The sequence below is a fragment of the Ochotona curzoniae genome, unplaced genomic scaffold, assembly GCF_017591425.1.
Source record: "Ochotona curzoniae isolate NIBS_2020 unplaced genomic scaffold, NIBS_Ocur_1.0 contig_2321, whole genome shotgun sequence".
Classification (NCBI taxonomy): Eukaryota; Metazoa; Chordata; class Mammalia; order Lagomorpha; family Ochotonidae; genus Ochotona; species Ochotona curzoniae.
In genome coordinates, this window is record NW_024465421.1 from 13724650 (window position 1) to 13749153 (window position 24504).

General features: G+C 40.2%; 2 protein-coding genes across 4 annotated transcripts in view; one reads left to right on the forward strand and one right to left on the reverse strand.

Annotated features, from left to right (window-relative positions):
- Positions 1-24504, forward strand: part of LOC121151628 (ERI1 exoribonuclease 2-like) — a 40359-nt gene that overhangs the window by 7738 nt on the left and 8117 nt on the right. For 2 of the 3 annotated variants that reach the window (XR_005883185.1, XR_005883186.1), the window contains exon 9: positions 11270-11420. Coding sequence is in view for 1 of the 3 variants with exons in the window: in XM_040973236.1 (XP_040829170.1) it covers positions 4093-4095 (3 nt within the window). In the remaining 2 variants the exon portion in view is untranslated. Of the gene's footprint in view, positions 1-4092; positions 5024-11269; positions 11421-24504 lie in introns of those variants that run through there. The other variant, XM_040973236.1, reaches the window with a different exon arrangement.
- LOC121151629 (acyl-coenzyme A synthetase ACSM3, mitochondrial) lies at positions 834-17021 on the reverse strand. Its single transcript, XM_040973237.1, has 13 exons — positions 16766-17021; positions 15905-16115; positions 13433-13640; positions 11147-11290; positions 10800-10956; positions 9990-10069; positions 9273-9396; positions 9005-9085; positions 5997-6098; positions 4678-4805; positions 4479-4578; positions 1482-1601; positions 834-1087 (listed from the first exon to the last, which is right to left on the reverse strand). The coding sequence occupies exons 1-13, from the start codon at positions 16964-16966 to the stop codon at positions 1001-1003; spliced, it is 1743 nt and encodes a 580-aa protein (XP_040829171.1). The 5' UTR covers positions 16967-17021; the 3' UTR covers positions 834-1000.

Consider the following 24504-nt stretch of genomic DNA (forward strand, 5'->3'; position numbering starts at 1 on the left):
AATCCTCATTGTTCCTTAAATTCCCAAATATGAATATTCTGATAATGTCTTATCCTACTTATGTCTTATATATTATTGTTGAAATTATATGTTCTTAAAGAACCATAAATGAAACATTGTGTAAATTATTAGGTTAAATGTAATTAACAACAATAGTATGACATCCTCCATTTATAGTTAGACCTTGAAACAAATATTTAAACTTTTTTAAAGATGTATTTATTTGAAAATCAGAGCTACAACAAATGAGAGAGAAAGATGCTTCATCCATTGGTTTACTCCCCAAATGACTGCAATGACTACGGCTGGGCCAGGCTGAAGGCTGGAAACGAGAGCCTCTTCCAGGTCTCCCACATGAACGGCAGGGGCCCATGCACTTCAGCCATACTCCACTGGCTTTTCCAGACCATCAGCAAGGAGCTGAATCAAAAATGGAACACCAGGGACATGAATCCACACTTATTTGGGATGCCAGCTTTGCAGTCAGCAACTTCACTTGCTGTGCCACAAGCTGGCTTCTAAACCATTTTTAAGTTATTTGAGTGAAAATATGAGTGATATGAATCTCTAGTCCATTTTATGGAAGAAACTTGCACTTTAAATTATTCTGATACTTTTTATTTTTTGAAAAGTCTTAAGAGTTGTTTGGTTTTATTTCATGATTGAAGTTTGGTTCTGGTTTTATATATCAGTATTTAGAATTTATTCAGCTCATATTTGCAAAACAATGTGGCAAATATTTGTTCAGAAGTTGTTTCTATACACTTACACATTTCTCAACAGTTAAGGAGAGAATTTTAACAAATTACAGAAACATGAACACTCATGGAGAATAATTTACTGCATGTTTTATTTCAAAATTCAGCCTTTAATATAACCACAAGATATTTTAAAACAATTTATAAACTTATTGCCACATTTTTGTATCGCCTCTGTGTAATTTTGTGACTTCTGCAAATTTATAAGTACCATGTTTGGACACTATATTAATGGAATGATTTTAAATTGTTTTCCACTCTTTCTTCCTTAGTTCATTCCTTTTTATCTTCCCACTGATGGTCTTTGGCAGCTCTTGAATAAATTCTACCTGTTGGTATGAAGGGGAGGAAAATTACCCAGATTTCCCTGTTAGATAAAGCCAGCTATATAGTAGTTTGGGCTTTATTTCTTTATTTATTTTAATGAATTAAGATAATTGAAAGATTAGGCCTTAGCTTGAGTTTTTGATGTCAAGCAAAAAGAGAAATGGGTATTGCTTAGGAAAATTCTCTTGATATTTAGCATTTAATGCAAGTCCAGTGACCCAAATGACTAGATGCATTAAATTAGGAGTTTCATTTTAATTTTGAAGTTTCTAGTTGGTGTCCAAATATTATTAATTGACAATATTTGGCATAGTTTGCTTGATATTTCATTAAGAAGGAAAAATATATCACTGATAGTTTCTAGAACACAGAAAACGCCTGTCACAGGATGCTTACCTTTCTGGGGTATTTATAGGGTGCTGTGGTTTGTTTTACATGCTCCTGGATCTCCTTTTTCAGTTGTTCTTGATCATGTGACTTGTATTCAGGGTTCAGAACAATGAAAGCCTTTACCACCTGTAATAAATATTTGAAACACCAGGAAGATGAATTGTATATTTTTCTTGAAGAATGTCTTCTTGCTTTCTCTAACTGGGAATCTTAAGTGCATGGTCAGGTGGGTCGGAGTGTTGAACATAATTTGATCCCAGCTCTGTGCTCTTAAGACAGCCAGTTGATTTCCACACCTCCTGGTGTGTATCCAATATAAGAGGAGTTCTGGGAATCCATCTAACTACATCTTGAAATCTGCTTTCCGGCCTGGTTCTGTTGTTTGTGCCTTTGACTTGCTGCCTATACATCCTTGCATAAGGTTTCCTCTTAGAAGCCTCTTGTGTAACGACCAAGCCTGTTTTTAGCCTAGCTTCTGGATCTTCTCCCTCAGTGTTGCTGTTATAAGCAGTAGTCTCCCCATTGGAAGGAACAGTTCACCAAGACCATGCTTTCTTTAGACAAGATTCTCATGACGCCAGCAACCTCTTGACTATGGAGGAAGGGCAGAAATGGTAGTGGTTTTGCTTTTAAACTGACCAAAGAAAGACTTCATCATTTTATATTCTCAGACTCCAGAATTTATCCTTTGAAATGTTTTAGGTAATCCAGCTTAGAGTTTGGGGACTTTTAAATTTCTTATTGAAAGGGCAGATTTTACACAGAGGAGAGACAGAGAAAGATCTTCCATACACTGGTTCACTCCTCAAGCAGCAAGAACATTTGGAACTGAGCTGATCCGAGCCAGGAGCCAGGAGTTTCTTCAGTCTCCCACATGGGGACAGGGTCCCAAGAATTTGGGCCATCTTCTACTGCTTTAATTGGCCACAGGGAGTGGGCTGGATGGAAAATGGAGCAGCCAGGACACAAACTGGCACCCATATGAAATCTCAACGATGCAAGGAGAGGATTTAGCTGTTAGACCATTGTACCAGGTTTGAGTTTTGGGACTTTAAATGGAGAAGAAAGACAGGCCCATCCTCCCTTTTAGCCTTTCATATGTGTATCTTGGAGCCTGATGCAATGGCTCACTGGCTAAATCCTCACCTTGCAAGCGCCAGAATCCCCCATGGGCACCAGTTTATGTCCTGGCTGCTCCACTTCCCATCCAATTGTGTATTTGGAATCTACCGTGTTCTCTCCTGAAACACTGTTATTCATTATCTCATCAAGAGGCGTGAGTCTGACTCAACTGGAATATACCAGATGACCAGCCCAGAGTTTGCTATGGAATAATGCTTCCCTGTAGGCGTGGTTCCAAGATAGCCCTCGTGACTCTTTTTATGATTAAACATCCTGTACTTAAGTGACTGAAAGATTAGGTTTTCAAATATTTACTTATCTACTTGAAAGACAAGAGAGAAAGGGAGCCAGATCTTCCTGCTGATTCACTCTTCAAATATTTGCAACTGCTGGCACTGGTCAAGGCCAAAACCAAGGGTGTATAACTCCATATGAATCTCCCATGGGTGGCAGTAGCCCCCAAGTATTTAGGCCATCTTCTGCATTTATAAGCACGTTATCAGGGGGTAGACGAGAAATGAAGCATCCAGGACTTCACTAATGTTCATGGGATGCCAGTGTCATAGGCAGCAGCTTAATCTTTGTGTTATGACACCAATAGCAAGCGAAAGCTTATTGAATTGAAAGATTCATGTGTCTAGCTTAAAAATAAGCTAGTAGGACCAACACTGCGGCACAGTAGGATGAGTAGCTGCCTGTGGTGTCGTCATTCCATATTAGAGTGCACAAATTGGAGTCCCAACTGCTCCATACCTAGTCTTGCTTCCTGTTCCTGTGCCTGGGAAGGCAGTAAAGGATGACCAACTTCCTGGACTCCTGCCACCCTTGTGGGAGACCAGACTGGAGTTCCTAGCTCCTCCTGTCCCAACACCTGGTGATTGCAGACATCCAACCATTTAGAACCATAGTGAACAGGTGGTTGGAAGATCTCTCCCGTCACCCCCATGTGTGTGTTTCCCTTTTTCCATTGTTCTACCTTTCAAATAATTTTTTCTTACATTTTTATTTTTATTGGTAAAGCAGATTTACATAGAGGAGAGACAGCTGGTTCACTCCCCCAATTGCCACGACTGCCAGAGTTGAGCTGATCCAAAGCCAGGACCCAGGAACTTCTTCCAGGTCTCCTCTATGGGTGCAAACCCCTAAGGCTTTGAGCCATGCTCTCCTGCTTTCCCAGGCCATAAGCAGGGAGCTGAATGGGAAATAGAGCAGCAGGGACACAAATGGGTGCCCATAAGGGATACCAGCACTTGGAGATGAAGATTTAGCCAATTGAGTCATTGTGCCAGGCCAAATAAATAACTTCTTAAAAATAATGGTTAGCTCATAGTGTTAGAAATTTTGTAAAGTTAAAAAATGCAACAATTTTAAGAAAAGCAAATATGAAAATGCACAAAAGAATATTGCCCAAGATTATAGATGGTAGTGGATTAAAATGATCAGTACCTGGAATATTGTCCTCATGCCTTCATTTTTTCTGGTAATTTTCCTGCAGTGACCTGACAGGACCTGATTTGAGGAAAGGCCCAGCCCAGCTAGAAAAAGTCCACTCCCAGGAACAAAGCTGCCTGTGACATGCGCCAGACCATCATTTGTGCATGGACATTTGACTTGAGAAATACCTGTATCTTCTGTCAGGAAAAGGTGCAGTCCACTAATGTTGGGTAAATACTCAAATTTTCTGCCTTACTCTGGCTAACCAACACCTCATACCTGTGTGGGTGCATTTGCTCACGTCAGCCCTTTGCTCTCTTAAAACACTGGAATAGCAAGTGACTGCCAAGCCAACCAGGGTCCTGAAGGCTCAGCCTTCAAATGACTTTTTAAAAGCAGGTGTTAGGTTGTGAACGGCTTTTAGTTAAGATATATCAGTTATTTTACCTCTCCCCTGATGGGGTCTGGGCTGCTCACAACAGCTGACTCTGCAACTGAAGGATGCTCAGCCAGAGCACTCTCCACCTCAAATGGTCCAATTCTGTACCTGGAGAATAAATGACAGCGTAAGAGTTCATGCAGGTTCACTCCAGAATGCTGATGGTCAGTTGACACAGATATATGCACAGGTGGAAGAGACTATTACCCAGAGGATAATATGACATCATCTGATCTTGCAACAAACCAGAAATATCCATCTTCATCCATATAACCTCTGTCTCCAGTGATATAGAAATTGCCTCGGAGAGTCGAAGATGTTTTTGAAGGATTATCCTGCAAAACAAATAGCATTTTTTAGTGTTACTGGGAGTGCTAATTCTTCAGTGAGCTTTATATTTTCTTGAAGGAAATAGAGACACATTAGAACGAACAAGAGCCCAAAATGTAAAACACAGATAAAAATTACAACATGAAGTGGCCCAACATCAGAAGAACAGACTGTAAGACTAAGCACACTTTCACCTTGAGAATTTACTTAGATGGAGCATAAAATAATATTTTAGGAGCAGATCACTCAGAAGGATAGGCTATATGAAGTCTTTCACTAAGTAGTGCTGGTTAATGAGAGAAGTGCACTACTCGGGATTGAAAAAAACACACCTAATTATTCCAAGAATATGTTTTCTTTTGTTGTTCACAAAGGCACAGGACTGTCCCCTGAAACTCCAGCATAAGAAGGGCATTGATTGAAATAGAGCATTGACAGGTAGACTCTGGAAGTATTGATATAAACTTTATGTGGACATTACAATTGGAGATGGAAGTATGCTTGCTGAGAATAAGGGAATTGGAAAATCTATAGTGAGAGGAGTTAATCTCACTGCCCATCCCATTTTCCTATCTCTCCTGAGAAGGAATAAGCATGGTCCTGTTTGTCTATCAGTGGATGTTAAGATTGCCTGGGTGTTAAGAGGCTTCCATGGGCCTAGAATAGTTACATAGCCAGCATACTCTTTTAGCAGGCATTTGGTGGTTTCTTCAAGTCCCAGTCTGTTCAGGACAACAAACCTCTCAAGAAAGGATTGAATAGAGCTAGAGTTGCGATTCAGCAAGTTAAGCAGCTGCCTGCAACAGCTGTATACCATGGGTGCTGGCGTCCCATTTGAGTGCTGGATGAGTCCTGGCTGTTTTGCTTCTAAGCTCCCTGCTAATGAACGTGCCTGGGAAAGCAGCAGAGAGTGGCTTTGCCATTTGGGAGACCCAGGTGGAACTTGGCTTCTGCCTTGGGCCTAGCCCAATCCTGGCTATTGTAGCCATTTGAGGAGTGTACTACTGAATGTAAGATCAGCTCTCTCTTTCCATGTAACTATCTTTCAAGTGGATACATTAAGATAAAAAAGAGGAAGAACAGATCAAATATATCATAGGTATACTTGTAACTACTCTTGTGATGATTAAGGCTAGTTGCCAAGCACTTTTGAGAAATAAATAGAAGATAAGGTATTATTTTAAAAAGTCTCTTACTATATAATGAGTGAAAAGGCCAGATGGTCGGTTAGGTAGAACTTGAATTCCAATGTCTCCTTCTTGTCCAGGAGGCAGAACATTACCATTTGCATCTAAAATCTAGGATTAAAAAAAAAGTAATTTGAGTATTTGAGAGAATTTTAACTTTGTTTTGTTTTGCTTTGTACTGTTTAAAAATAGACGTCAAAAACATTTCAGATATACTTTAAACTTTTTTTCTTTTTTGTTAGATCTTCCATCCCTTGACTGACTCCACAAGCGACCACAATGGCTGGAGCTGTGCCTATTTGAAACCAGGAGCCCGGAGCCTCCTCTGGGTCTTCCATGTGGGTGCAGGCTCCCAATCCTTTAGGCCATCTTTAACTGCTTTCCCCTGCCACAAGCAGGGAGCTGGATGGGAACTGGGGCTTCCGGGATAAGAACTGGCACCCATTTGGGATCCCAGTGTGTGCGATGGAAGGACTTTAGCCACTAGGCTACCCTGCCAGGCCCTATACTTTAAACTTCGAAGATATATTTATTTAAATTCTTCAAGCTACTAAAATCTGAAAGAATTAAATTGTCTTAAAAGTCTTCTGTCTAGTAACAATTACATTTTGCTGATAGTCTTTGAAACAATATTGACATAAGAGTAGAAGAGACACTTTATAATATACAGTTTTACAACTGGTATTATTTAACAATGTTATCTTGATAATATTTTTCTCAATATCTTCATTAGTAGTTTTAAATTCTTTCACTACACAACATTAAAAAATCTACTTCTGGGCCCGGCGTTGTGGCCTATTGGCTAAAGTCCTTGCCTTGAATGCACCAGGATCCCATGTGGGCGCCGGTTCTAATCCTGGTGTTCCCGCTTCCCATCCAGCTCCCTGCTTGTGGCCTGGGAAAGCAGTTGAGGACAGCCCAAAGCCTTGGGACCCTGCACCTACGTGGGAGACCTGGAGGAAGTTCCAGGCTCCTGGCTTCAGATCGGCGCAGCACCAGCCATTACAGTCACTTGGGGATTGAACCATCATACGAAAGATCTTCCTCTCTATCTCTCCCCCTCTCTGTATATCTTATTGGCTTTGCAACAAAAATAAGTCTTGAAAAAATCTACTGAAGCACGTATTCAGAGAAAAAGGAGAATGTTCTCTGAGATAGTGATGCAGAAGCCAAAGTTCTGCTCTCTTACCCTCCCGCTAATCCTCATGGTTCCCTGAAATACCTGTTAGTGGTCATTACTCATCAGGCACTTACTGCATGCTCAGTAGAAAATGCTAAAGCTCTGAGTACTTCATATTTATTATCGTACAATAATCTTGTCTGGTTAGAACTGCTACAATGCCCAGTTTATGAATGAAGAAAATATGAAGAAGTTTAATTAACACCACATGATTAAGCTGGAATTTAGATGTCAACTGTAGACCAAAGCCTGCATTTCTAATCATTATCCTTTTCTATGCAATGTCTTCAGCAGGTTTAATAGAATCTTTAAAATTGAATTTGTCAGGTTGATTGCTTGTATGCTTTCTGCTCTAAATGACTGTAAGTGTCAAACACAACCTTTATATAGATCACTAGGTACTTGCAAACATGAAAGTACCACTTGCATACAGAGTAAGTGTAATTCTTACCATGCTCTTTCCAAAGGGAAAGGGGGCTTATGTTCCAAAAGCAGCAAAGTCTAAATGTGCAAATTTTGCTTTTAAGTTCCTGAAAATAAAAAACTCCCAACCCAGCCATCCAAAGAAATATTTGGCTCTAGATATTAAACAATTATTGGTGAAATAATAGGCTATTCTTTAATAGGACAAATGGATAAAATCTTCTGCCTGGGGAAAAATCACATTCCTTGTTGTTTAGGGATACTAAAATATCTCAATGTGGAGATTAGGAACCTTGGGCCTTGGAACTGTAGGAATCTGATATTCAACTGTCTAGAGCACAGATGCCAAAACAGTATTGCAAATGCTTTCGGCTGAATAGCAAGAGGCCCAGTGATACAGTCCTCAGGAAAGTGAAGGCAGCGATGGTGAGGTGGAGATGTTTTCCTTTTATCCACATCACTTTTGTAAAGTTACTGTTCCAGAAAAACCACTGGGCTTGTATTAGTGGGGAAACGGCTGGATTGCATTCCAGGTGGGATCACCACAAATGCCTGTGAGACTGATGGCTCTAGCATATTGGGGTTGGTACTAAGCAGGAAGAGACGAAAAGAACACAGCTGTGTGAGATGGCAGCTTACCTGCAATGCAGATCTGATCATATGTAATTATTACTGATCCTTTCTCCTAACTAATGCTACCCATTAGCCAATCAACTATTAAATAGGTTTACAGATTGGCACTAGGGCTCCCCTTCCCTTTTTTCTTAGATGATTTTCAAAGGAGCATGTGAAAGAGACGTGAGTCATCACAGCACTTATATTTGAAAGCCACATTATGTGCCAGACTTTCTGCTATGCTCTTCCAGTCCTCACAGGAAGTCTCTGAGATCAGACCTGTTGTTGTTAGGGTCACCATTATTGTTTGCCCGAGACTGAGGCTTTTGTTGGGGAGCAGGCTATAAGAGGTAGATAGGGAGGGAGAGTGCTGTAGTTACTATAAACTGTAGCCTGTTTTAATCTCCATGATCCCTTGGAGGAAAGGGCAGTGTGGTGGTATGGTTAAGAGTACCAATATTATAGCCAGATTACTTTAAACTGAATCCTAATTCTAGCAACAACTAGCTGGATGCCTCCACGTGAGTTATTTTAACCTCTCCGTGCCTCATCAATGTCTACCACAGGTTCTTTCTTCCTAGGAACTAACTGTGTTCATATTTATAAAGTTTAGAATTGTATGATACAGTATAAGTATTTGGAAAATCAGGTAGCATTTTAAAGTCATTTCCATCTTTGCATGGAAACTAAGAAGCAATCAAAATAACGTGGACTTATCCCTGAAACAAGGAGAATGTTTGAGAGTAGTTGGAAAACAGACTGGGCTGTGAAATGTTCTCCAGGGAGGGTATGTACAAACCTTGACGTCAAAGGCAGGAGAAGGCTTCCCCATTGAGCCAGGTTTGATTTTCATTCCCTTAAAATTTCCACAGATTAGTACCTGGTTCAAAAGAAGAAAAGTAAGGTAATGTTGTAAGTAACTTAAAAGTCATTTATTCATGTATCGTGCATATTTCACTCCCCAAATGGCTGCCACTCTAGTCCTTTCCTGTCCCTCAAGCAAACTAAAGCTTTTGTACATCTGAGTATATTGAGTCCAGCCCTGCTTTGGAGTTGTGGTCAGTTACCGTTTCCGTTTGTCCATATCCTTCGTAGATATCCAGTCCAGTGTGGTTTCTCCATTGTTCAGTCACTTCAGGGTTGATTGGTTCCCCAGCACTTACACAGTGCTTTAAACTTTTGAATTTATAACTTCTCAGAGAACATGTAGGAAGTTGGGTGTGGGAGGAAAAATAGAGAGAAGCGGAAATTACAGTTACTTCTAATGAACTTCTACATAAAATGTGTTTTTAGCTCTTTCCTGTTTCCCTTCTACAATGCAAAATAAACAAACTATTCTGACATCAGGAACAGACACCCTGCAAATTTTTGGAGAATTGGTCAGTGGGAGAAAAAATCCTTCCATCTGGAGAATAGAAAGGATTGGGTGTTTTGAGTATAGGAAAGTGATTGTTTTTTCAAGCTATCAATCCTTCCTTTCAAATGGGATAAGTAATACAATGAAAAAAATATGTAATCTGTTTTTATACTTCTTGGGTTAGGGTTCTACACTTCTCAGCTCAGCCACCATCCAAAAAGTAAACACTTTACCTGTAACACCAGATCCAGCTAGAGACCTGGCTGAGCCCTCCTCTTCCTGTCCTTATTTGGGGAAAACTCCGTAGACACAATAATTATTTACAGAACATCAGTCAGAAAAAGGAGGAAGAGGAAGAGATCACTAAATCCTGTGCCTATTCATTATGGAGCTTCTCACTAAATGTCTATTTATTCAAATTTCTTACCTTGTCATGTCCTTCTGTGTAAGCAATCGGTATGCAGTCGGTGCTGAGCAGAACACGGTGATAGGAAACTGGGAAAGTGTCTGCAATTCAGAAAAGGAAACTCTTCTCAGATGGAGCAGCATATCCAGGTGCACATGGAGGATATGGCAGTCCATCAGAACCTTCAGAGGACACCTGGTACTACAACAGAGGATGGAGGACAGAATAGATCAATCAACTACCCCAGCCAAGAGTTGGCAATGAATGCCTGGGCAGAGACTCTAAGGTGAACTATGTCAGCCAGTGGATTCTGGAGCGATTTCATCATGCTTGGAATGGCGAGATTGGCAGAAATTCACAACTATTGAACTAAAAAACCACTTGAGCAGGACCCTCGACGCATACCCCACATCAGGGACCTGGGATGGGTGAGAGGCTGGGTGTGGCTTCTCCCTTTATCTCCCTGCTTACCCCAGATACACACACAAAAAAATGTGGAAACAATGATCTTACCTACTTTTCTGTAGCCATTGACCCTTTGTGCCCTAATCAACTATGTAAAAGTTATCAAAATAAAATAATTTTAAAAAGAAAAGTAAACTTTTGCTCTTACTAAAGCTTTAATAAGTATTGAAGTGTTTCAGCACAATTTCAATTTTGGTTATTTTAGTGTAAATGTATTTGTACTTTTTCTAAGTACATCTTTCAGACTTACAGACTTTCTGAATGTGAAATATCAAGTAGATAATCTCATTGTCTACTTTATTCACAAGTCTTGTCAATAATACTGCTAATGCATGTCTAAATATTGATCTCCTGGTTTTGTCTTACTTGCAAGATGGAAGTTGGCTCAAAACGGGGCAAATAGTGTGCAAAGACACATGATCCCTGGATCCATGGAGAAAAAACACTACTCCAGGCAGACTTTGCCCAGCCTGTGTCTGAGGTATTCCACATCACATCTGATGGTGTTAAATCCAACCAGAACCTGGAGAAGCAAAAGACCTGATATATGAATTTGTTAATGTTCTAAGAATTTAACATGTATCATTGTTTGTGTAAAATTATTAAATCTGTAAAAGATGCTACATTTATAGAAGAAATTTAGGAGACCAGTACATGAATCATCATCATTGCAGTTCTAATGCATCAAGCAAGCTGCAGTTCTGTGGAAGTACCTTCCATTTACAGATAATCCTAAACCGAAACTGCTGTGGGTGTGTCCAATCATTTTAGGAGGTCCACTTGTTCCACTGGTGAAGTAAATGGCCATCATCTCATTGTGTTTTGTCTTCACACAGGTGTGGTTGTCACTGGCCTGTCTGCAAAGGAAAAGTACAGTGATTCTGCATGTTAAACACAGCATCCTCGGTTGTTATCACTGAAGAGGATTGAAGAGACCATCTATTTGACTTGTGAATCAGGCACCAGCAACTTAGTTTGAATTCCCAGGTAAATTCCTCTCTTCATGTTTTTAAGTGCTTTCTAAAATCAAACTAAACTTTTCCATCAAAATCCCACTATGATGACTGACTTCATGGATTTCTACTATGAGAGATTGAAACATTTTAAAAGTTTGAGTTTTATTTCTCCCTAGCATATCGAAGATTCTATGATTTTGTAATCATGAATACACATATATAAAGAATTTCTCCTTTTTCTCCAGTATAGTTACTTTCCAATGTGACTTTAAAAATACACATTAATACAAGTCATTTATAATAGCAAGGATCTGCAAACTAGGGCTTACAGTCCAAATCTGGCTTGCTCCCTTTTTTATAAATACAATTGTGTTGGTGCAAAGCCATGCCCACTCGCTAACGTATTATCTGTGGTTGCCTCCACACTACCAATAGCAGGACTGAAGAGTTGTGAGAGACTGTGGTTTAAAAAGCTTTAGACGTTTATCGTCTATGTATTTTCCTAGAAAAATGCTTGCCACCTCATGAAAGTATGGTTATTCTGTTTCCCATATGAGAGTCTATGTAGTGCTGCATATAGAAAACAATAGGTTTGAAGAAAATCTAAGCATCACCTCAAGAAGAAAGGATTCCAGCTAAACAGGAGACAAAAGCTCTTTTGGTTTGAAAGGATAATTAGGCTTTCTGTATAAGCCACAACATTAGGGCAGCTGAGAAGAAATAAAATTCTGCACACAAGGGTCAAAAAGCATAGATGTTTGTTTAGGAGTGTTGGGCTATAAATGCAGAAAAGAAATATGCGTGTAATGAGAAATACAGAAAAAGCTGTTTTTGAACCCTAACAAAGGTAGACCAAGTATTTTGTCTATAATTATCATATGTAGAAAAAGTGGTAATACAGCTGTGTATCTGTTATTTCTATCATAGATTAGGCTTACCCTCAAAACCTAAGCAGTTAGTTACCAATCTCTTACTATAAGTGACAGTAACTAAAGCAATTAGGAATGTGGACTAAGAAACTAGGCTACCCGACTTGGAAATATATTAGCATTTGACCTTATTCATTTGTGTAATTACAATACCTACATCGTGGATTATTGTGAGGTTTAAATGAGATAATGCTGTTATATTTGAAGTTGGAAGTTCTGACACAACAAGGGCCATATAAATGTGACCTATATATTGCAATTGCAATCATAGGGCTTTTTTTTTTTTTAGTACAGTATTGACCTTAGGTAAGAACTTAGTCAATGTTAGCTATTTTAAAGGAAGTCCATAGTTGCATTCATGTCCCTACATCCTTGTGTAAAGACAAGAAGCTTATTCTAGGGAGAGGATTTGCTGCCAGCCTAATACTAAAATATAACCAGTATGTGGCAAGGGTTCCCAAACACCTTGGAAGCACCTGGAACATGAGTGTAATTTAGTTTTACAGCAGCACCCATTGAGTGTATAACCTGACCGCACTGTTGCTGTCAGCCACATATTTCCCTGGAAGATGATGGCAGCTCTGTGCTTGATGCTGTGATGGCATCTTTCAATCTTCTGCAGAGACTGGGAGCTCATTGTAGATTGCCTTGGCTGAACACAGTTGTCTCCTTTCAAAGCCGGGTCTCCTAGGGACAGCCCACCTTCAGTTACTGAGCAGTGGGTATAACATAGGCCAGGGCCTCTTGTTTTGGCTAGAAACACCTTTGAGGAGCTGTTTGAGCAGCCTTGGACAAGCTGCTTCATCTTGCGGGGAATATATTGCAAATAAATCTCTTCCTATAGCTCCTCAACATTCCCCCTTCCTTCTCTGGCATTTATCCCAAGAAACCTCCTTTAATGAACTTCCTGTACACAAATCCCAGCCTCCAGGACTGCTTCCTGCACATCCATCCTACAGATAAAACAAAAAACCTGCACTGTTTCCGAACCTCAGCCAGTTAACAGCACATAGATTGGTTTAATTAGCAATTTCTGATCACAGTAGGGTTAAATGTTTTTTTATCCTCATCCTTCTTTTCAGGAAGCAGTTGTACAGCCATTTTAGTGACTCACTTCATCATCTCCTTGAGGTTTCCCCACCCCTCTCTGGAGTTCTGAGACACGATTAATTTGGAGCGCAGATTTTCACACTTAAGAGCAACAGCATCTACTGCTGGGGCTAGGGTGTCATCCGTAATAATGCATGTTGCTTTTGAAGATTGTAGTCTGTACAGGATGTCTTTCTGGGTCAGCTGAGTGGTTCCTGGAATCAGAACTGTCCCTAAAGAAGCAGAAAAAAAAAAAAAAAAGAAACCAATAATGTTTATCAGAGAGGTTATCCATCATCAGGTCCGTTAGAATAGCATACAGAGGGCATGCTCATTCTGTATTTCTCAGAAGGTATTAGTCGGTTAGTTTACCAGGGAAAATAATCATTCGTCTTCCATTATGCTGCTTTGGTGTTTCAAGAGAATTCAAAGTACATGGTCTTTTTACTCTAACATGAAAGGGTGTTAAATACTGGATTTTTATCCTCTATTTGGAGACCATCTGCAACATTAAACCTGTAGAGACTTTGGTTTAAAAAAGTATAATGACTCACAGTTGAATAAGTATTTGAGTGCCAGATGTTATTCTGAGTGTTTTGCACATTTTAACACATTTATTCCCAACCAAAGAACACAAAACACAAAAGTCAGGAATAACTTGGCCAACATTATCTGAGTAGCAATGGTAAGCTGCAGCCAAACTCTTGGGCCTGACACTTAACAGCTGCACTGCAGTGCCTTTTTTTCTTAAGATTTATGTTTATTTAAAAGGCATATTTTTTTTACAGAGCGAGAAAGGGAGACAGAGAAAAAGGTCTTCCATCCATTGGTTCATTCCTCAGATAGCCACAATGGCCACAGCTGAGCTGATCTGAAGCTGGGAGCCAGGAACCTCTTCCTGATGTCCCATATGGGCTTAGGGGCCCAAGGCTTTGATCCATCCTCCACTCCTTTCCCAGGCCACGAACAGAGAGCTGGATCAAAAGTAGAGCAGTTGGGGCATGAACCAGCATCCACATGGGATGTCAACAGCTGCAGGCTGTGGATAGCCATGCTGGCCTCAGTCCAGTGCCTCTTAAACTGTAAGTTTTGATACTTTAAAGTTACTGCTTAGAAATAATCCACCCAGGGTTTAAAAAGCCCACTATGGGGGCTAACGTGGTTAGCCTAGTAGCTAAAGTCCTCGCCTTGCACATGCCGGGATCCCATATGGACACCGGTTCTAATCCCGGCGGCCCCTGCTACCCATCCAGCTCCCTGCTCATGGCCTAGGAAAGCAGTCGAGGATGGCCCAAGGCCTTGAGACCCTCCACCTGCATGGGAAACCTGGAAAAGGCTCCTGGCTTTGGATTGGCTAAGTTACGACTTTTGTGGCCACTTGGGGAGTGAATTATCAAACAGAAGATCTCTGTCCATCCTCCTCTCTGTGTAGCTGACTTTCCAATAAAAATAAATAAATCTTAAAAAAAAAAACAAAAGAATTAAAAATGGTTTTAAAAAAAAGCCTACCATGATGTACAACTTTTAAATAGTTCAAAGGCACTCTAGGAATAAGCCTACTGCCTACATTTTATGTACTTTAACTCATTACGCATGGCTAATTAATTCCACTAATTAATATATTGAAATAACCTGTTAAGAGTGAGCATTCTTAGGTATAAAATGTCTTCCCTGGAAATCATTACATAGTCTCTTGCCAGGGAGCAAATTTTTAAGTAACAATAATCTTCCAATATTCTTCTAAAGTGATGTTCAACTAATGATGAATACAATGGATTCACTTACCCATTAATTTAAGATATATATGAAGGTCATTAAAATTTGAGAAATTAAAATCTACAAAAATGTATTACTGTTGATAGGTAGTTTCTAAGCATGTAGAAGGGCTGGCGCTGTAGCAGATTAAGCCACTGCTGTGAAAATACCATTGCATCTCAGAGTGCCAGCTTGAGTCCTGCATACTGAGCTTCCAATCAAGTTTCCTGTTAGTGCATCTGGGAAGACAGCAGAGGATAGCCCAGGTACTTGATCCCTACCACCCATGTGGGAGAGCAGGATGGAGTTCCTGGCTCTTGACTTCAGCTTGTTTCAGAGCTGGCTCTTGTGGTCATTTGAGGAGTAAGCCAGGAGACAGAAGATATTCTCTTTATCTCTGCCTTTCAAGCAGATAAGAACTTTGTAAAAACAGATTTGTAGACAATTAGATGGACATAGATTGCTGCTTTTCTGGATTTTAAATTATGATTGGAACAGGTCCTATAGCAGGGAAGGAGAATTAAGAGGATATTGAACAATTGACTAGCAACCACTTACTGAAATTTTTTTTTTCATTAATGAAAGCCTAACTTCTAGTTTAGATCAAAATGTCTGATTATGTTCTCAACATATTTTATAGGTTCCTGAAAAAAAATAGTATGTTGTAAATATCTCATGATAACTTAGTTTGAAAACTCACCCACCTTAGTTTCAATATGATTATATCATAAGCATGACTAACCTGTCCGCAGACAGGCCACATTTGCAAGCCACCACTCAGGGATCCTGGGTAAAATCACAAGGACTCTCTCTCCCCTTTGTAACGCACAGGCTTCTGTAAGTATATTGGCAAACTTCCTGGACAGAGATCCCAGTTCCTCAAAACTCCACCTCACCTCTTCTCCATCTCCGCTTATCCACCAGAAGGCCGGGTTGGAAGGTTTTTTCCCAGCCTGAGAAAAGATAGATAAACTAGTTAGGGACTTAAAGATTGGTAAATAGCTAAATTCTGTTTCAAATGACATAACTCAGGATATTCTCTAAATAAAATTCACATGGCACTGGTTTGTACAGACATGGAATATTTGGAAATAATCTTGGGATCCTTATTCCGAGATGTTGAGAAACATGCCATTTCTTCTAGCATATATAATTTCACACTTAACTCATTTTGCTTCATAAAAAATTAGAATTTTTACATCCTTTGTCTCAGTGTTGTAACTATGCCTTGTTAAATATGATTTTTCTGTTTCTGACTCATAAAATTACTTCCTTTTTTGCTTGTTGGTTTAAAAAAAGTCAACCTAAAATAGCATATATATGTAACCTAAATTTTCTCAAATAGCCATAGAAATATTGATGTATTAGTCCAGATAATTTGTTTTTCTGGGGGATGGCCTATGCACCTTAGAATATTTAATAGCACCCCGATCTCTGCCATTATAAGTAGTAAACATACCCTAACACCAACCCCACACACCCATAATTACAAATATATGTGTATGAGTATAGATGAATTGAAAGACATCGTTAAATGTCTTTTGTCCCCTAAGGGCAAACTTGCTCCTATTTAAGACATTATAGTCTGGCACTTGATCCATACCTTTTCTAAACTTGTCCATTGATCAAGGACATCATTAGCAAAGTTGAAATACTCTGGAATCTCCAGCTTAAAATCTTGTTTCATGGAGTCATAGTTGGAGAAATTCTGAGGTGTTGCTGTTCTATAATCTTTATGCAGTGCCCGCACAGAACCAGGAATTGCCAGGTACTGAAAACACTTGGCACGAAGTAGTAACCTCATGGTGACAAGAGCTGTTGTCAGTCTTGTTGGGTGTTTTTATACTTACAATTTCAAAGGGACCAGTCCATCTAAAAGATAAACATAAAGAACATGCATCTGTTTCTGTTCTGAAAGTGGACATCCATAAAGCAGCTAAGTGGGTTTTCTGAATTAATTTACTTGTTTGAAAGGCAGATTTACAGAGAGAAGGGGCAAAAAAAAAGAGAGATTTCATCTGCTGCTTCATTCTCCAAATGACCAAAACAGCTGGTTCTGGGCCAGTATGAAGCCAGGAGCTTCTTCTGGGTCTTCCGTGTGGGTGCAGGAGCCCAGTGACTTGGCCATCTTTCACTGCTTCCAGGCATATTACAGGGGACTGGATTAAAAATGAAGTAGCTGGGACTCAAATGGAACCCTTATGGAGTGCCAACACCACAGGCAGAGGCTTAACCTACTTCACCAAAGTGTTGGCCCCCCAGTAGCTAAGTTATTATTATTATTAGTCGTAATGGTGTCATTTTACTCCAAATATTCCTTATACTCCAAATATTGTGCTAGGTATTTTACATACATTTTGTCACTGAAACCTTAGAATTTTCCTGCAATGTGGGTACTCTTATCATCTCTGTTTTCAGAGAGAGAAAATGACTACTTAGAGTCATTGACTGGGGAGCCAACATTGTGATATAGCTAGTTTAGTCACCACCTGCAATGCCAGCAATTCATGAGTCCCACCTGCTGTGCTTCCAGTCCAGCTCCCCTGCACCTATGTGGGAGACCTTCATCTAGGTTCCTGGCTCCTGGATTCGACCTGGCCCAGTCCTGGTTGTTGTAGCCATTTAGGAAATAAGTGTGTGTGGTGTGGTGAGGTGTGTAACCATTTAGGGAATAAACAAGCAGAAGGAAGATTTGTGTGTGTGTCTCTCCCCTCTCTCTCCATACTCTGCATTTCAAATAAATGAGTAAATGTTTTTCTTTGTTTTTTTAAAACAAAAGCCGGTTGGTTGAATCTGGACCCAGAGCTATCATGTCCCAAACCATTATCTCCTGTTGCTTCCCAAATGCATTTCTCAAGAAGAAAATATCTGGGTCACCTGGTTAATTTCACTGAAAACTAAGGGCTTTTTATCTAATATCTTTCACCCACAGACTTCTGAGTTACTGTAGAAATATTAATGAGATTTTCTTCACAGTGAATAAGTTTAGATGAAGAAACTGAGAGTGGCACAGTACCAATTAGGCTTGAAAGCACTGTCAACGTTTACTAGCTGCCTAATTCATAAACTGCAGTTCCCATGCTCCGCCTAGGAGCCCACGTCTCCCAGTCCAGGCTTGGAGCTGCATTTACCGGAGATGTAATAACAGGGCTTGACTCTTTAGGATTTTTTGTGGGGGAGGCCCCCCATGGTTCCCCTAGCTTTCCCTGCTTCTGTGGGAAATCATTTGATCCGAAAACCCGTTTGCTTGGCCACAGCCATTAAAAATAAGTCCTGGGGCCTGTGACTGTTTGAGGGTCTTTATATTCTCTGTAATTTTCCAAATTTCCTCCAATGAAATGTAAATTACTCTCACAATCATTAAATCATCATTTTAACTGCAATTCTACATGTGTGGCATGTAAGGCAGCCTGACATTTTGTAAGCATTTCTCTGTTGACATCCAACAATAAATATTAACTGAATGCCACTCTAAACAGATCTGATATTTAGACATCGTGTTAATGAACCTAGCCAATGGGGAACCTGGGTGCTTCACCTGACTTCTCGTATGAGGGCCCCCTGAGAAGTCAGTGATCTGGAACCTTCTGAGATCATCGGATTGAGTCTTCTCATTTTTTTCCTGTCCCCACCCCACCTCCTCATACCACCCTCAAAAAAAAACACCAGAGCACTGGAGAGGGAAAGTGATCTTCAACATGCCATATCAAAGTTAGAGGTAGAACTCCAACCTTTGGCTTCCCATCTGAATGGTTTGACTAGACAGTTCAATAGTGTTTCAACAGAGCAGTGACTCTGAACCCTGATCATACATTTGAATCACCAGGAGAGTATTTTGTTTTTTAATTCCATTGTATCAGGGACCAAATAAGTCACAATCTGGGAATGGGTCCAGGTCATGATATTTTTCATATTTTTTTTTCTGAGAATTCTAAAGTGCAAAGTTGAGAATCACTGGGCTAGATGTTACCATCTGTGAACTGGCAACATCAGCATCACCTGGAAGTGTGTTATAAATGCACATGCCCAGGCCCCACTCCAGATCTATCGAATTAGTAGAATTTTAATATTTTTTTTTAAGATTTATTTGTTTTTATTACAAAGTCAGAATATACAGAGAGGAGGAGAGATAGAGAGGAAGATCTTCCATCTGATGATTCACTCCCCAAGTGAGCGCAAGGACCGGTGCTTCGCTGATCTGGAACCAGGAGCCAGGAACTTCCTTCAGATCTCCCACATGGGTGCAGGGTCCTTGACTGCTTTCCCAGGCCACAGGCAGGGAGCTGAATGGGAAGTGGAGCTGCCGGGATTAGAACCAGCATCCATATGGGATATGGCTATTGTAGGCATTTTGAGAGCTAATCAGCAAATAGGAGATCTGTCATCTCTCTCTCTCTACCTCTCTGTTTATCTGCATCTCTATTCCTGCCTTTCAAACAAAATAAGAAAACTTTGAGAATCAGTTTTTCAGTCAACACCAGCTGTATTTCAAGGTGATAGCCATATGTGGCAAGTGGCTACCATGTTTAGGTCAACACAGACATGAAACATTTCCTTCACTGAAGAAAATTGTTCTGGACAGTGTTGCATTTGCATGGCTAATAGCTAATCATGTTACTATGAAATGTTAAAACATAGGAAATTTGAGGAGATTGAAGATTCCCCATACAAGATTTTTTATAGGTGCTGAATTTAGTAAGGTATCACCCATTAGTATTCTCTTACTTGAAGTCTGTAGGAAGAAAACGATTCACAGAAATGTCTTAAGTCTAAGAGAAGAGGTTTTTCTTTAGAACAGAAGCAAAAATCACCTGAGCCCTGGTTTCCCTGTGGACAAAGTTCCTAGTTCCTCAGCTGTCATTCTGCTTGGTTTGGGGGATTGGGTAGAGAGGGCACTTGGTCTGGTTTGCCACGATCTGCTGGCAAGTTACCACTACACACTTGGTGCTGTCTCTAACAGAACTGGCATCAGATTTCATTCAACAGGAAGTAGGTGACACTAGGCTTTAGATTATGTGTGTATGTGTCCCAGTGACCTACTGTACCATAATGTCTTAAACCTGGCTCCTACCTTTGGTCACCTGAGTTGTTTCTGGCTTTTCAGTCTAGATGAAATGCTGACACTATTTCTTCCAAAAGAAATGTTCTGATTCTTTCACTCATTACTTGGATGCAAAACAGTATAGTAGGGCCTGGCTCAATGGCTCAATTGGCTAATCCTCCCCCTGCAAGTGCTAGATCCCATATGGGTACCAGTTCGTGTCCTGGCTGCTCCACTTCTCATCCACTTCCTTGTTTGTGGCCTGAGAAAGCAGCAGAGGATGGCCCAAGACCTTGGGACCCTGTATGCACATGGAAGAAGATCCTAGCTCCTGACTTTGGTTTGGCTCAGCTCCAGCTGTTGTGACCATTTGAGAAGTGAACCAACGATAGCAGACCTTTTCCTCTGTCTCTCCTCTCTGAGAACATTAAAAAAAAATACTACAGAGTATTTTAATTTTTTTTAATTGTTTTAAAAGTTACTTGTTGATTTACTTACTTATTTGAAAGCATAATGGTAAAATGAGAGACAGAGACATTTCATTGCCTGGTTCACTCCCCAAATGGCCACAATGCCTGGGGTTGGGCCAGGCCAAAACCAAGAACTTAGAACTCCTTCTAGATCTCCTATGTGAGTGGCAGGAGCCCAAGAAGTACTTCAGCCATCCTCTGCTGCTTTCCCAGGCACATTAGTAGGGTACTAGATCAGAAGTGGACCAGCCAGAACTGACTTGCCAATATGAATGCCAGCCCTCTAGATGGTGGCTTAACCCACCACATCAGCCTCCAGATAGTATTTTAAAATGCTTAAAAAGGATAAGAAAATATGCCTAGCTTTATTAATATAAAAGGCAGAAATTTCTCCCAAAGAGACTAAATACCTTGAGGCTTATACTTCGTTTATGATATGCTGGCATGCTTAATGTATTTATTCTACCAATTTGATTGATCACCTACTATAAACTGACATAAAGGATACAGAAATGAACAAAAGAGAAAGGGCCTCCCTGCCCTCATTGAATCATACATATAATAAGCAAGGCAACAAATAAGTAAAATCTACACCAAAACCAAAGAGACAAATGGTAGAAAAAAAAAGATTCTGTTAGTCCTCAGCAGGGAGGTGACATTGTTGCTGAGTCGTGCATGAGGCTGTGCTGTGGTAAACACTTTACATACATTGATTTTCATTTTACATACAAGGAAATACACACCCACAGGTATAACTTATCCAAATTGGACAATATTCATTCCTAAAATAGGTGTTTGTTGTGCCTTTCCTGTTTATCAGTTATATATACTAAATGCTGAAAATAAAACTGTGAGTAGGACATAGCTGATCCTGCCCCCATGAAACTTCCAGGTTATTCAGGAAACAAGCAATTGCACAAATATTAATGTCACTGGGGATAAATATCCTACTTATGAGTAGACGTAGAGTTCAGTTTGATTTCTTGCTTATTTTTCAATCAAACATCTCTACCACATTTAAAATCCCTCAAACACACACTGCATATAAAATTCAGCAATAAGTTGGCACTCACAAGGGACCTAATCATTCTGTTCAACCACAAAGAAAATATTAACATCCTCCTCACCAGACTGCTTCCTGACCAAAGTTCTTAGCATTTTGTAACTATTTTCCAGGTTTGCCAAATTCTTTGCAGCTGGGAAAAAAAAAAAAAAAAAACACTGAAATACTTTTCCAGCAAGTCCAGGCTTTCATACTGAATCCCAGAAATATCACTAAGGAAAACTCTTCTAAGAAAGACAGTAGCGCTCTGGGCTTCAGAAAGTATTTAAAGTCTCATCAGAAATGCAAGCTTCACATGCGCATGTGAACCGAGGTGCCAAGGGGGCTTCAGGCTAGCCCAGTTCTCCACACCTAACTAACTTTCTTCTAAGTTATCCAAGTGGCTTGGCAATACAGCCTCAAAGAAAGATCAAGTCCCATCCTTGTTTTTCTCCTCAAGCCCGGCAAGTCCCTGCCTGGAACCTCTCCTGGCTAGCCCTGGTCACTTTGTGGAGAAAAATAATTGTGCCCTCGGATTATTTTCATCATTTGCATAAGTATGTTTCCCAAAGTTCACTAGAAGGAATTTTCATACTTTCCAAATAATATAGCAGATGGATTCCCACCTGTCAAGAAGGCAGTCTAGTGAAAAACTCAGTTGCTTCTCAGGCTCAACTTTTTTTCTAAAACATTTTACCAAGTTAATACATACATATGGTTTTTAATAAACTAAAAACAGCACTAAAAGCCTTAGTAGGAAAACGCAAGTGTTAGGTTTACAGCCTTTTGTGTGTGTATACTCAAGTGTCACGCTAACTGAAACTCATGAGAGAAACACCCGGGTTGCTTAAATCTTAACACTTCCATGAGGGCATTGTTCATTTGTTAGTCTTGACTGCTAATTCATTATCATTGCTCCAAAAAAATATGCCATATGCCAGCACAGGGAATTTTACAAGGAGAGAAGTACTCACTCGCGTGACAGGTTCCCGATGCAGCTGCAGATGACAGCAGCCTGTTTCCTTGAAGAGCAGCTCTGGAGTTTGAATTCTCGTGGCTGCTTTAACCTTAGCAGCAGCCAACTGAGTGTGGGAAGGAGTGTGGCAGTTGGAAGGAGTAACTCTTGCCCAGAGCACCTTCCGATTGGTGGAGACATTCTGGAGGCAGGAGCTCTGGGCTGCTTTACCCTGAGAGTTTACACAATCCCTAGCAATCCCTCTTGCAAGTAATGACTTACATCATTAAAGCAGTTTATTTAAGTACAGATTTGTTTATTATTTCACAAGGGAGAAGGTGCCTAGGGAGTTGCTGGGTAAGTTCAGTGAATAAACAGAGGAAGTTTGTTTTGTTCCCTCAGAAGGAGGAAAGAAGACAATGAAAAGGAAAGAAGTTGAAGGGCCAGTGTGGATTGTGTTAATCTGTTGGACTGGCCAGGACTACAAGCACTGTGTGGTTAATGCTCTGCAGGAGTTGTGTAATCTGGCACAGTTGTATTATCTAGCACTTTCTTACCCAACGCCCACACATCTTCTTGCCTCCACCTCACTCTGCTCCAGTCACACCAGCCTCCTTGCCTTTTCTCAATACTGCACATATTCCAGCCTCAGGATCTTTGAACTCAGTTTGCATAGATATATCCTTGGCCAAATCCATCATCTAAACAAATTTTGAATGTATATATTGGAAATGGAGCGAGACAGAGAGATATCTCCTAAATGTCCACAACAGCTGGAGTAGCCCAAGTTAAAGCCAGGAGCCCAGATTTCAGTCTGGGGGTCCCACATAAGTAGCAGGGACCCAACTATTTGAGCCGCCCCCTGCTGCCTCTCTGGGTGTGAAGCAGGTGAAGGTTTTCAATCCAGGAACTCTGATATGCTATATGGGCATCCTAAATGGTAGCCTAAGCCCTGAGCCCTAGGCTTACCTCAAATCCTTAATTTTGTGAGGATCCTGTTAAAGAGATTTTTCTTTACCAAATCTTTTCTAAAATAGCACTTGTTATTATCATATGGTAAGAAAAAACAAATAACTAACTATATTTGCTGTTGAATTATTTAGCTCTATAATTCTCATTTGTTTCTTCTTAACATATTCCATTTCTTTGCTGAGATTTGTTTTCTTTTTTCGTTTGTTTCAAGTGTATTTATGATTGTCATAATCTTTAGCACAGCTACTTTAAAACCTTTTTAAGATATCGCTTATATTATAATTTTCAAAAACATGCTCTTAGTTGAAGCTGTTTATTTTCTTTTTTCTTTTCTTTTTCTTGTTTTTATCTGAAAGGCAGAGTTTACAGAGAGAGGAGGAACAGAAAGAGACCTCCCACATGCTGGTTTACTCCCCAGATGGCCACAACAGCCAGAGCTGGGCCAATCTGAAGCCAGGAGTCTGGAGCTTTTTGCAGGTCTCCCAAGTGGATGCAGAGTTAATCCACTGCTGCTTTCCCAGGTGCAGTAGCATGGAGGTGGATTGGAAGTGGAGCAGCTGGGACTTGAATTGACACACCTGTGGGATGCTGGGACTACAATGAGAGGCTTAACATACTGTGCCATAGCACCTAGCACCTGCTCCTTTAAAATCCTTATCAAATATTTCTAACATCTCTGTTATTTTAGTGTTGATTTCTTTTGATCACTTTCTTCATTCACTTGGCATTCTTCCTGGTTCATGATATTAAAAATGGCCTTTCACTGAACTGTAGACAGTTTTGTATTATATAAAGAGATACAGATTTTATTTAGCTTTAAATTTTAACTAGCTTTCTTTGACACTGCTGGGGCAGCGAGAGG

Coding starts and splice junctions, on each gene's coding strand:
- LOC121151629 (XM_040973237.1), bottom strand. CDS start 16,966: ATGAGGTTACTACTTCGTGCCAAGTGTTTTCAGTACCTGGCAATTCCT. Junction 16,116..16,765: donor AATGGACAAGTTTAGAAAAG/GTATGGATCAAG, acceptor ATCTTTTCTCAG/GCTGGGAAAAAACCTTCCAA. Junction 10,957..11,146: donor GGATTATCTGTAAATGGAAG/GTACTTCCACAG, acceptor TTGCTTCTCCAG/GTTCTGGTTGGATTTAACAC.